Source organism: Symphalangus syndactylus, chromosome 3 (genome assembly GCF_028878055.3).
Source record: "Symphalangus syndactylus isolate Jambi chromosome 3, NHGRI_mSymSyn1-v2.1_pri, whole genome shotgun sequence".
Taxonomy (NCBI): domain Eukaryota; kingdom Metazoa; phylum Chordata; class Mammalia; order Primates; family Hylobatidae; genus Symphalangus; species Symphalangus syndactylus.
Window position 1 is genome coordinate 22,841,504 of NC_072425.2, and position 13,912 is coordinate 22,855,415.

The following is a 13,912-nucleotide window of genomic DNA, read 5'->3' on the forward strand; positions in this document are numbered from 1 at the left end:
ATAAAAATAATGAAAATAAAAGTCTCTTATCCTGCTGTGTGTCTGGTAGACTAAAGAGGAGACCCTGGAGGAAGGGAGATGGGGGAGGAGGCTGGTGAGAGATGAGGCCCTGAACTACGGCAGAGGCAGCGGGGATTCAGGAAGGAGAGGAAATTAAAAATAAGCTAGGAGATCAACCAGAGGGCTTGCTGCCCAGTGGATGTTGAGGAGGGAGAAGGTGACATGGGTGACTCTCAGGATTATGACTTTTAATTTTCCTGTGGGCCTGGGACCTGCCAGATACCTGGTTACACCCCACTGGAGACCTGAGACAAGCCCTAGAAATGCATAGTGTTAATGAGGGAGATAAGGATTACACATGAAATAACTAAATAACAGCACAGGCACATCTTAAGCATAGTAAGGGAATCAGGAAGGTGATGGTGTGAACTGGAGTGGTTCCAAAGCTCTCTGTGGCATTATATCAAATGAGCAGTTTTTAATGTTCATCTTCTTTGACCTCTCAGCTTCCCACCACTCCTTTAGTCTTGAAACACTTTTCCCTTGCTTTTACAACGTGTACTCTCTCTCTCTGTGGTCTCTCTTTCCCAGCTGGCTCACTGGGTTCATTCTGTTCCGGGGAGAGGGGGTGGGGGCATGCTCCAGCACAGGGTGCAGCCCTACCTGAGCTGCCCCCTGCTGAAGTCTCATCTCCACCACTTCCCTCTTGTCCTCTCTGCTGCAGCCACCCTGACCCTCCATCAGGCTTTGCCTTGAGCCAATGACAGTCCTACCTCTGTGCTTTTACACATTTATTTTCTGTCTGAATACCCTTCTTCCCTCATCTCCTAGTCAACTCCCATTCTTCCTTCCAATCTCAGCTCAAATTGCCCATCCTCAGGAAAAGGTTGACCATTTTATTTATTGCCCAAACTGGGATACATTTGGAAGTGCAAGGGGTGTTATAAACAATAACACCAGGACGACAGGCATACGCTGGAACCTTCCTGGACAAATGGACAGGTGGTCACCTGACATGGGGTGGCCTTCTCAGGCTCCCCAGATGTGATTGGGTCCTCTTGTGCCCTCATTGCTCTCCGGGATTCCTTCCACAGCCCCTACCATGGTTTGTAGTGATACCTTTGAGCACCATCTGGCTCATCATCTTCTCCCCCGTGGACTGTATACTCCACGAAGGCAGACATGTCCCGTTGTGTTGTTGGCTCCTGAGACCCTTTGGCGCATAGGAGGTACTTAATCAACACCTAATGAGTACATAAATCAATGATGGAACTCAGATTGTATTGTTCTGTGGCATGTACTAAGCACTTCCATTTCCATATCTTGGTTGGTTCTCCTCGCTATCTTGCCACGTTTCCTCATCTCCATCTCCTGAGGATAGAGGCTTAATTACGGTCTCACAATGAGTGCCAGAGACAAGTCTAGGACTCTCAGGTCTTCTGATCCCAAATCTAGTGCTTTTTCCAAAAGTGTCTGAAGAAGAGAAAAGGAAACATGACTACCAGATTTAGAACCCGGGAAACTAGGAGGATGGTCAGGACTGGAAAAAGATGGAGAATGGGGATCTGAGAGCCATTTGTCAGCTTTCAATGCTCCATGAAAATCGGAACAGTATTCTACGCTGCAGACAGCTCAGAGTAGAGCCACAAATGGCCCCTCAGCCGCAGGGGGTGTGTTAGTCTGTTCTTGCTGTAAAGAACTACCTGAAACTGGGTAATTGATAAGGAAAAGAGGTTTAATTGGCTCATGGTTCACAGGTTGTACAGGAAGCATGGCTCAGGAGGCCTCAGGAAACTTACAATCATGGCAGAAGGCAAAAAGGAAGGAGGCATCTTACATGGCTGGAGCAGGAGGAAGAGAGAGAAGGGGGAGGTGCTACACACTTTTAAACAACCAGATCTTGTGAGAATTCACTGTCATGAGAACAGCAAGAGGGAAGTCTGTCCCCATGATCCAGTCACCTCCCACCAGGCCTCTTCTCCAACACTGGGGATTGCAAGTTGACATGAAATGTGGGTGGGGACACAAATCCAAGCTGTATCAGGGGGCTTAAGCAGATGGTGTTCTGTTTTTATTGTGGTAAAACATACATGATATAAAATTTACCATTTTAACCATTTTTAGGTGTACAGTTCAGTGGCTTTAAGTACAACCACATTGCTGTCCAACCATCACCGTCATGCATCTCCCAAACTTTCTCATCTTCCCAAACTGAAACTGTGTACCCATTAAACACTAGCTCCCTGTTTCTGTTCCCTTCAGCCCCTGGCAACCACTATCCTACTTTCTGCCTCTATGAATTTGACTACTCTAGGTTCCTCAGATAAGTAGACTCATACAATATTTGTCTTTTTGTGTCTGGCTCATTCACTTAGCATCACATCTTCAAGGTACATCCATGTTGTAGCAGAATTTCCTTCCTTTATAAGGCTGGATAATTTTCTTTTGTATTTATATACCACATTGTGTTTATTTCTTCATCCACTAATGGACACACCTGGGCTTTTTCTACATTTTGGCTATTGTGAATAATGCTCCTATGAATGTTGGTATATAAATATCTGTTTGAGTTTCTGCTTTCATTTCTTTTCTTTTTTTTTGAGATGGAGTCTCACTCTGTCGCCCAGGCTGGAGTGCAGTGGCGTGATCTCTGCTCACTGCAACCTCTGCCTCCTGGGTTCAAGCGAGTCTCCTGCCTCAGCCTCCCAAGTAACTGGGATTACAGGTGCGCCACGACGCCTGGCTAATTTTTGTATTTGTAGTAGAGACAGGGTTTCGCCACGTTGGCCAGGCTGATCTTGAACCCCTGACCTCAGGTGATCTGCCTACCTCGGCCTCCCAAACTGCTGGGATTACAGGGGTGAGGAACCGCGCCCAGCCTGCTTTCATTTCTTTTGGGGGATACACCCAGAACTGGAATTGCTAGGTCAATCAGCCAGTAATTTTTTTTTTAACTACAGCAGCTTTCTATATTCTTAATGCACAGGGGTTCCAATTTCTCTATATACTTGTCGACACTTACGTCCTGTGTTTTTTTTCTTTTTTTTTTAAGATAGGGTCTCTGTCATCTAGGCTGGAGAGCAGTGGTGCAATCATAGTTCACTATAGCCTCAAACACCTGGGCTCAAGCAATCCTCCTACTGCAGCCTTCCGAGTAGTTGGGACTACAGGCATGCCACCATGCTCAGCTAATTTTTTGGGTATTTTGTTGTTGTTGTTTGTTAGATGGGGGCCCTGCTATGTTGCTCAGGGTGGTCTTGAACTCCTCTTGCTTCATCCTCCCAAAGTGCTGTGATTACAGGTGTGTGCCACCTCGCCCAGCCTGTTTTTGATAATAGTTATCCTAATGGGTACATAGCAGTTTCTTATGATTTTGATTTGTACTTTTTGAAATTATTAATGTTGTTAAATATCTTTTCATATGCTCATTGGCCATTAGTATATCTTAGGGGAAATGTCTATTTAGGACTTTTGTCCATTTTATAAGTGTTTTTTCATTGTTGAGTTGTAGGAGTTTAAAAATATATTCTGAATATTGACCTATTATCAAATATATGATTTTCACATATTTTCTGCCATTCTGTGGGTTACCTTTTCACTCTGTTCATAGTGTCTTTTGATGCAAAAAAGTTTTTAATTTTTATCTTTGATTTACCTATTTTGTTTTTTGTTGGCTGTGCTTACATTGTCATATCCAAGAAATCATTACCAAATTCAATGTTATGAAGCTTTTCTCCTATATTTTCTATATTTCTAGTGTTAATGAAGCTTTTCTCCTGTATTTGCTATATTTCTAGTGTTAGGAAGCTTTTCTCCTATATTTTCTATATTTCTAGTGTTATGAAGCTTTTCTCATATATTTTCTTCTAGGGGATTTAATAGTTTTGGCTCATATGATTAGGCCTTTGATCTATTTTGGGTTAATTTTTGTATATGGTATAAGGTAAAGGTCCAACTTCATTCTTTTTGCACGTGGATATTCAGTTTTCCCAGCACCACTTGTTGAAAAGACTGCCCTTTCCCTATTGAATAGTCTTGTCCTCCTTGTTGAGAATCATTTGATCACGCCTGAGAGGCTTTATTTCTGAGCTATCCTATCCCACTGGCCTCTATATCTGTCTTTATGCCAGTACCACACTGATTTTTTTCATTTGTTTTTATTTTCATTTTTAAAGCATTTTTGGTTCACAGCAAAACTGAGCATACGGTGCAGAGATTTTCCCCCACCTGCACTGATAGCCTCCCCCACCGTCAAAATCCTGAATCAGAGTGGCGTATTTTTTACAACTGATGAAACTACATTGACATGTCATCATCACCCAAAGTCCATAGTTTACATTATTGTTCACTCTTGGTGCTATTCTATGGGTTTTGAAAAATGTATAATGACATGTATCTACCATTATATTATCATACCGAGTATTTTCACTGCTCTAAAATCCTCTGTACTTCACCTATTCATCTCTTCCTCCCCTCTGGCCCCTGGCAAATACTGATCTTTTTACTGTCTCTGTAGTTTTGCCTTTTCCAGAATGTAATTTAGTTGGAATCATACAGCATGTAGCTTTTTCAGATTGACTTATTCCATTTAGTAATATGCATTTAAGATTCTTCCATGTCTTTTGTGGCTTGACAGCTCATTTTTTTTTAGCACTGAATAATATTTCATTGTTTGGATATACTGTAGTTTATCTACTCACCTGCGGAAAGACTCACCTACTGAAGGACATCTCAGCTGCTTCCAAGTTTTGGCAGTTATGAATACAGCCGCTATAAACATTCATGTGCAGATTTTTGTGTGGATATAAGTTTTTCAACCCATTTGGGTAAATACCAAGGAGAACTAATTGCTGGATTATATAATAAGAGTATGTTTAGTTTTGTAAGAAACTGCCAAACTGCCTTCCAAGGTGGCTGTACCATTTTGCAGTTCCACCAGAAAGGAATGAGGGTTCCTGTTGCTCGACGTCCTTGCCAGCATTTGGTGTGTCAGTGTTTTGGACTTTGGCCATTCTAATAGGTGTCTGGTGGTATCTCATTGTTATTGTATACACTATTTGATTACCGTAGCTTTGTTTTTGCATCAGGAAATGTGAGACCTCCAGGCTGGGCGCAGTGACTCACACCTTTAATCCCAGCACTTGGGGAGGCCGAAGCAGGTGGATGACCTGAGTTCGAGACCAGCCTGGCCAACATGGTGAAACCCAGCCTCTACTAAAAATACAAAAATTAGCTGGGTGTGCTGGCAGGTGCCTGTAATCCCAGCTACTCGGGGGGCTGAGGCAGAAGAGGAAGAATCACTTGATCTGGTTGGCAGTGGTTGCAGTGAGCTGAGATTGTGCCACTGCACTCCAGCCTGGGTGACGGAAGAAGACTCTGTTTCAAAAAAAAAAAAAAAAAAAAAAGGAAGTGTGAGAACTCCACTTGGTTCTTTTTTTTTTTCTTCAAGATTGTTTTGGCTATTTGGGGTCCCTTGTAATTCCATATGGATTTTAGGATGGATTTTTTTATTTTGAAAAAAAGTTATTGGGATTTTGATAGAGACTGCATTGCATCTGTAGACCATTTTGGGTAGTATTGACATTTTAACAATATTAACTCTTCCAGTCTATGAGCATAGGATATCTTTCTGTTTATTTGTATTAATATCTTCTTTAATATCTTTTACAAATATTTTATAGTTTTCAGTGTACAAGTCTTTCACCTTTTTGGTTAATTCCTAAGTATTTTATTCTTTTTGATGCTATTGTAAATGGAATTCTTAAAAAAAGTCCTTTTTGGATTGTTCATTATCATCTATGAAAACACAGTTGATTTTTATGTGTTGATTTTGTATCCTGCAACTTTGCTGAATTTGTTTATTACTTTTAATATTTTTCTGTGGAATCATTAGAGTTTTCTACATATGGGATCATGTCATCAACAAACATAATTTTGCTTCTTGTTTTCTAATGTGGACACCTTTTATTTATTTCTCTTGCCTATTCTGGGTAGAATTTATAATACTATGTTGATGTTAAATAAAAGTGGGCATCTTTGTCTTATTCCTGATTATGGAGGAAAAGCTTTAAAGCTTTTAGTATTTTACCATTGAGTATGATGTTAGCTGTGTAAGCGGACAGTTTTTAAAGGAGCTTAAAAAGAGGTAGGATTATGAAATCCTGGGACTTAAAATTCTTTCCCCCATATTCCTAGCACCTAGTCTGGCATATAATAATTACCAAGTGAATGGACACGTTTTTAAAAATGGTAGTTTCTCAAAACTGAATGAGCTAAAGGTGCCTCTGAAAGGAGGGGCAATTTGGTATTCATGAGGGTGGTAAGCATTGAAGAGTGATGAAAAAGGAGATAAGAGTCATTGGGTTGCCCACTGACAAGGTGTTTGTTCCTCATTGTGGGCAACAAAGCAAAGCCACTTTACCCTTTGCTTGGATAGCCTGCTTAATTCTGGTTATTTTCTCCTTCTCTGTATTAGCACTTAATAGCTAGAAGAAAATAACATATGTTGTATCTCATTGTATTTATGAGTACTGAATTAATAATTACAGCCCATTACATAAAAAGAAAATGAGCAAAATGCTATAAATTATAGATGGAAGTTGTTAATGTGAGTAGAGTGTACAACATATGCCTCACTGTGCACAGCTTTGAAATAATGTGACTGGTTTAAATGACTTGAGGCTGGCTTCATTTTAATGTGGGATGGATGGAAAGCATTGAGTCACCACCATTTCATGAGTAAGGCTGTGTTCTTCCATTGGACCTTGGCCCCTCAACTTGAAGTAGATAAAAATTCTGATTACCTATAGTCCTAGAATGGGAAAATCAAAAGATTTTTATTTAATGTGTTGGCATATCTATTCGTGTGCACTTTTAACAAGCAAATTCTGAATATGAACTAACATGGCCTCCCTTTCTCCTTTAACAAGGTCATCTGAGTTACAGATTTAAAAAATATGTTCATTAAATGCAGAGCTTGTTGATAACTTTGAGAATCAGCAGGATGTAGTGGAAAGAACAGGCCCTTTTGTCTCAGTGAGAAATTTTCTGGCTGCAAATAATTGAAACTCTATAGCTTGTGCCAAACAGGATTTTAGAAGACCAAAAAGGTATTCTCAGGATACAAGGCTATCTTACAGGCTCATGCGGGTCTGAGGCCACTCAGTCTGAGTTTCTAGGGCTATGTGGTCTCATCTCTGCCTTCCCTCCCACACCTGCTCCTTTCTTGTCTCACAGCAGACTGGCTGTCTCTGCTCCTGTGCACATAGCCAAGCACAGCTGCCCTGCCCTGGCTTTTTATCCCTGCCAGTTCAAGGGCCAGCAGAGGCTGCCTGGCATCTCTGATTTCCAGATTCCTGGAAGAGAGAATCTGGTTATCTCATCTTGAGTCAGACGACCACTCCTGACTTGTTCATTTATTAATTCAGGAAGTCTTTACGAGTTTCGGGAATTGTTTTAGGCACGGGGATTCATCTTACCCTCATGGAGCGTGTGTGTGTGTGTGTGTGTGTGTGTGTGTTTGTGAGAGAGAGAGAGAGAGAGAGAGAGATAGGGGAAGAGGGACTCTGAAAGCTTATTCTTTTGGGCTCAGTTGAGGGTTGTAATTTTCAGAAGAAGGGACGTATGGGCTTGGAATTTGGATAGACCTGGACTCAAATCCTGGTTCCTCCCCTTACCAGCTCTGTGTGACCCTTGGGCATGTTAAATTACCTCTGTCAGCCCCAAGTTTTGAATCAGCAAAATGAGATTAATCCTTTATAGAGTAGTTATAAGGATTAAAGTGAAATGGTGCCAGCAAAGCCAGGAGTGTAGTATCTGCCACATGTAATCAGAGCTCTACCACTTGGAACAAGTTATTAAACCTGTCTGAATCTGTTTCCTCATCTGTAAAATGGGAAAGAATATCACTTACCTCATATGAGTATTGTAAGGATTAAACCACGGTAAGTACACCAGGGTGCCAGGAATTTGTACATAACGGATACTCAGTGTGGCCGCTGCTCTTCTTATTCTTATCGTGAGTCACATTTTTTCTCTTCTAGTTCCCTTTTGGCCGGCGCTTGCCTTGTGACATCTACTGGCACGGAGTTTCATTTCACGACAATGACATATTCTCCGGTCAAGTGAACAAGTTTCCAGGTATCTGCTGTTATTGTTGACATTTAAAAATGTTTCTAGGGCCAAGTCTCCGGTACACTCTTCTACTAAAACATGACAGTTATTTTTGAGATCAAACTTGAGGACTCTTAGTTGGGAATTGCTGTGTTCACTAGCCATTAAGGGTTTAAGGATTGGAGACAGACTTTTAAAGGTTCAAAGGCAGGCTTTCTTGGTCTAATTCCAGTGGTGGAAGAACATGGTTTCCGCTTTTTGGGTTATACATATAATATGGCGTTCTAATGAGAGGAACATATTCTGAAAATGAAAAAAAAATAGAGCATTTCACTCTTGCGGGAAACAAAAGTACCAAAATTCTAGGCGTATGTCATAGAAATGGGGTATCAGCTTCCCTTTTCTTTAAGTATTATATTTGGTGGTACCATTTTTAAAACCAAATATACCGGTCTCCATATTAAGTACTACAGGCTGCAGACAGCCTCTGCCTTTTACCTAATGACATTATCTCAGCAAGACTTATCCTACAAGGAGAAATCTTAGTGCTAGAAAAGCATCATAGCCAGTACTAAGATATCCCCCTCACTCCACTACCAACCTCCCAATACAACTTTTTTGTTTTGCATTTTAATCTCTACCACTTTTTTGAGACGGAGTCTCGCTTGGTCACCAGACTGGAGAGCAGCAGCACGATCTTGGCTCACTGCAACCTCTGCCTCCCAGGTTCAAGCAATTCTCCTGCCTCAGCCTCCTGAGTAGCTGGGATTACAGGCCTGCACCACCATACCCGGCTAATTTTGTATTTTTAGTAGAGACAGAGTTTTGCCATGTCACGCTGGCCAGGCTGGTCTCGAACTCCTGACCTCAAGTGACCCACCTGCCTCAGCCTCCCAAAGTGCTGGGATTACAAGCGTGAGCCACTGTACCGGGTCTCTTCATTATTTCTGATGGCTGAATGAAGAGGATATTTAAGATGGTAGGACAGCATAGGGAGAAGGAGCACTGGATTAAGCTGGGTATGATGCAGTCAAAGGGCCTTCCACTTATTTTTTAAAATGTTAATATATTACATAGACCATATTATAATGCCATAATAAATAATTTCTAAAAAGAACATCACCCTGAATCCCATGTCTCATTTAACAAAACAGCAATGTGAATATTTCTATATTTCCTCCCAAACCTTAAGCAAGTTTACTCATCCTTTTTGCATGGTTGCAGTCCTAGTGTAGTTGCCTAAATATAGGGTGTTTTCTCTTAGTATTTTATCAATTTTACCTATTTTAAAGGGAGAATCAGTTTACTCTTTCCTTGACATTTTATCCCATGTCTTTAAGAAAACGCATTGCAGAAAACACAATAGCCATACATTATACAGTGGGTGGTAGTTATGCCACATCCACTAGGGGTTTTCACCTAAGCATGCAGTCTTACAAGTTCACTACCATAGGCCACACTTGGCTCAGATTCACTTAGAAGGATACAGGGCAGGAAACAGCTTGCTGGACAGTCAGTGTCAAGCATTTCTCTTCTGCGAAGTATTTGTAAGAGTTCCAGGGACTAGTCTCTGGCTCCTCAAGTGAAAGCTCAGGTGCAAAAGGACAAGATCCACACTGGTGGATATGAGTCTTTCTTGGCTCAGATGCCCCACAGGAGCCCGTTATCTCTTAGAACTGCTCCATAGTATGGCTTCTAAGGTCCCAGCAAGGGTCATATTAAGTTACAAGAATCATCGCACTCAGAAAAGCCTAGAGCTATAACTTTCTACTAGATATGTATGCAATTTACCAAATCAGGGATCATTTTAACCATATGCTTTCTTGCCTAGTAATTCAGCTAACATTCTGCCTTCGTTGTTTTCTAGGGGAACAGAGATAGAAAGTTAACCCAAGGTCAAATTTATCCTTAGAGAAGGAGAAAGGGTTTTGTTACAGAACAAGAATGATTCTTGCAGCCAGCGTTCTTGCCCAACAGTTTAATGGGATAGCTATTATTTTTTGTGTCTTGCTGCTCAGAAAAGGATGCTTTGTGATGCCACTTAAAGGACTTATTAGGATATTGGGAGAATACAGTTTGGAAGAGAAAATGCTTTGAATGAGGACAGAGTTCCTAAGACATGAATCATCAAATGAGGCTTCATTTACATTTTCCCCATTTGCTCATGCCTCATCTAGTGGCTCAGAGTAGGAAAGAAATAGCTATAGATCTACATTTGGAATACAAATTAGAAATATAGAATGAAGTGCCCACAAAGGATTAGTTTCATTAAAGGTGACAGAATGATATTCATTCCAAAGAAGCAAGTTTGCCTCATCCCATATTCCACATGCCAGCGATTGGTACATAGACTTTTCCACATTACTAACAGAAATTAATTAGTTCTAATGACAAAGCAGGCTCTTGAACCTCCAGGCAGAGAACAGTGCTGCCACACCCTCTGCCCTGTGAAAGGTAGTAATCCTCAGCAGAGGGGTGATTCCAGAATAGTCTGTCCTCTGATACCAGTTTGTGTCCAAGCTTATCTTCTGTCTCTCATATATCCCGTTATTCTAAAATGCACTTTCTATACATTGTATATTACTTAGGGTAAGTTCTAGTGGATATCCCAGGCAAGTATAAACGCTTTATGTGCTGGGTCAACTGAGAATGGATATATACAGATGGAAGTGATTAATTTTGTTTGTGTCAGCACATTAGATTTTAGTCACTTTTCTATGGGTAATTTCATGGTTCAAATTACATTATTATATTTTGGCTGATGAATTAAGACTTTCTATGAAAATAATCTGATTTAGATACGTCTAAAGGAAGTAGATATTAGATATGTCTACTTTCTTTAGACGTATCTAAATCAGACATGTCAGATTAGACGTATCAGATTTAGCTTTAAGAAAATCCAAAACTGTCCATTCTCAGCTTCTGAGCAGGTCTTTTGCTGAGTTTCAGTGTCTGAGATGTATGGCATCCATCACATGGCAGGCGGTACCTGAGAGCCCACCTGAGGAGGGGGCTTTCTGCTAGAGAGGGAGGGAGCTTCAGTGAGGACCCTGTGGGGACAGCTCTCTGTCAAGCATTGGTCTGGGCTCTGAGGCTATAAAGACACAGAGAAAGGCATGTAAAGAGAGAAGAAAAATACAGCCTAGGGGCTATGCTGGAGGAAGCTGGAATGCTGTGGGGGTCCGGAGCAAGGGCAGGCAACCTAACCCAGATTTGCCCAGGGAGCAGCAGGGTGAGAGATCCTGGAGAACAGGACTGGCATGGAAAGTGAACCTCCAGGATGGATGGGCCTGATCCCCATGCCAAACAAGGGAGCAGAGCTGGTGCAAAGACAGAATGCCTTGAGCCTATTGCTCAATTCAGCAAAGGGCAAGTGGCCCACCATGGTTAGAGGGCGTCAGGTGAGCGGGGCAAGGGAGGGGTGATGAGCAGGAACCCAACTACAGCATTGTTAGAGCCTGAAGGTCATGGGGAGCCACTGAGGAATTTTTAAGCCAGACAGTGACACGGGTCAGCTTGCATGTTAGCAAGATCAGCCAGAGGGACATATTAGAAATGGGTGAGATGGCTCAGAGAAGAAACAGAGATGTAGCTAAGAGTCTGCTGCAGCATCCACCCAAGAGATGAATGAATTAGTGGCAATTAGAATAGAGAGAACAGGATGGATCTGAAAGTATTTATTTGTTGTTTGGTGGTTCTAATGTGTTTTTGCCAAGAATTATTGTTATAAATAATATTTTGATTGAATAGTGCTCCAAGTATAGCTCAGTTTTAGTTTGTTTTGTTTTACATTAACTGGGTTAAGTAGGGCTGCATGGGCAAACCAGAGATTGAACTGTTATGCTGTCGGTTAACTTGAATGGGATGAGACCCACCAGGCCTTGAGACTCCAGCGTAGTAGACAGAAACATCCAGGCCTCAGAGGGAGGGGCAGGAGGTAAGCCCTTGGTGTCAGAAACTCCCACCTGAATTAGGAGGTTTTCCCAATTGATAGGGAACTGCCCTCATAGGGACGTCTAGGGGTAGACCTTATTGAGAAACCTAGATGGGCAGTCAACCTCAAAAGGAGCTGTTAGGTAGCAGGACCCCAGACACTGGGCTAAAGTCACAGACAGGAGGATTCCAGCCCTTGCAGGGTGGGCTTGAGGGGAACAGAGGAGAGGTTGGAGAGAGGAGGGGCATTGGAGAGAACAAAGAAAAGGCCTCAGCTCTGCATTGCTAAGGCAGCCACTCAGGCTCCAGGAGCAAAAGATAAGGTCACCAACATTTGGATACAAGCAATAGAACACCAGAAAAATGGGTAAAATCCTTCTTATCTGATTGGAATACAAAGTCTAGGTCAGACTTTTAGCAGAAGGGAGCTGGGGGTTAGACCTAGAGCTTCTCTCTCAGATCAGAATTGGTCCCAGAGCCCAGGGTGGGGACAGAGGTGACGAGGGGTCAGGTGCTGCAGCTGCTTAGGGAAAGGGGACAGGGCCTGGAGCCAGTAGGGCCTGAAGTCAGCAGAGCTGGCCATGACCTCCCTTCTCACAGATTGACTCTGGGAACGCGTGCCCTGGATCAGCTAGAAACGCTGCTACGCTTGTCAGGGTCATAATGGAGAAGATGCTACTCCCACACCTGTCTCTGAGCCACCTCCAGAGGTGGAGAGGCTAGCAGCTTCCATGTGGGTTCTAGCGAGGGGCCAGAAACTCTTTTCCTGGTGGCACTGGATAGGAGCACAGCTTAGATATGGAGGAGCAAAGGTTTGGTGCTAAGTGGATTGAGAGAAGTCTACACCCGTCCCTCCTGGAGACAGGCATTCAGGCAGGTTTGGAGTGAGCTGCCTCCGGCCTGCAGGCAGGAAGTGCCTGGCTTCCAGGGGTGCTTCTTAAGTTGGCCGTTTACAGTAGAAAACTGCCTGGAGACATGAAGGTAAACTTGGAAACACCTATTAGCTGGTGTGGGGCCTGATGATACACATTACAGAAGGAGCCATTGCCGATATTAAATGAATATTGACTGAATTTCCTGGACATAGATTTTTCACATGGAGCACCCAGACTGCCCTCATGTACTCACAGCTCTCTGGGTTGTATGAGCCCTTCTGACCTGCTGAGGGATTTTGGAAAGAGAACATTCCCCCGGCACAACGACTTTAAAGTGCAGAAAATACCACAACACTATGTGGTCAGGAGGCATCCTCTACGTGGAGTAAAGTGCTGTATTACAGTTAGTTATGAAGGCTTTCAGTTCAATACGGTGACTAAAATGTTAGTGAACCTCGAGCGAAAGGATTCCAAAAAAGTTGAAGTTTTGCTTTGTTTACTTTGTGTCAGCTCTAGTGTTTATAATGCAACAATTCTAATTTTGAGGGAGAATTAAAGGAAATAGCTGTGATTTTCCAGACTCCCTTCTTGGGAAGCTCAGAACAGTGTCCTCAGTGAGTTTTCTTGACTGTTGAACAGTCCCTGTTAGAGCACAGTTTATTAGTGCTTTTTAAGCTCCTTTATTTCTTGCTTAATCCTTCCCTACATCCTTCTAAACAACAACTAAGACCTGGGCACTGACATCTTGAAGCTGGGATCTTTAGATTTATTGCACTTTTTAATATGCTGACGGAAGCAAGAAGTTGGTTCTTAAAACTTTCCTTCCCAGATGTTTACCGTTTTTTTTCTGAACGTGGGAATTTAGAGGAAACTCATTCATTCTGACTGCCCATTTGGAATGTGTGATAATTTGGGCATGCCAAGCTGACATGGAACTTTGTATTTTCTATTAAAAATAGCTTTGCTTAGCACATTTCTAGTATCAATAATGG

At 42.2% G+C, this 13,912-nt stretch overlaps 1 protein-coding gene across 9 annotated transcripts in view; it reads left to right on the top strand.

Annotated features, from left to right (window-relative positions):
* The window catches only part of TTLL11 (tubulin tyrosine ligase like 11), a 290,392-nt gene that overhangs the window by 53,244 nt on the left and 223,236 nt on the right, over window positions 1–13,912 (top strand). For 7 of the 9 annotated variants that reach the window (XM_055271228.2, XM_055271230.2, XM_055271234.2 and 4 more), the window contains exon 2: window positions 8,043–8,139. The exons of 1 other annotated variant lie outside the window; for it this stretch is intronic. In XM_055271228.2, the coding sequence (XP_055127203.1) occupies window positions 8,043–8,139 (97 nt within the window). Of the gene's footprint in view, window positions 1–8,042; window positions 8,140–13,912 lie in introns of those variants that run through there. One more of the 9 variants, XM_055271238.1, reaches the window with a different exon arrangement.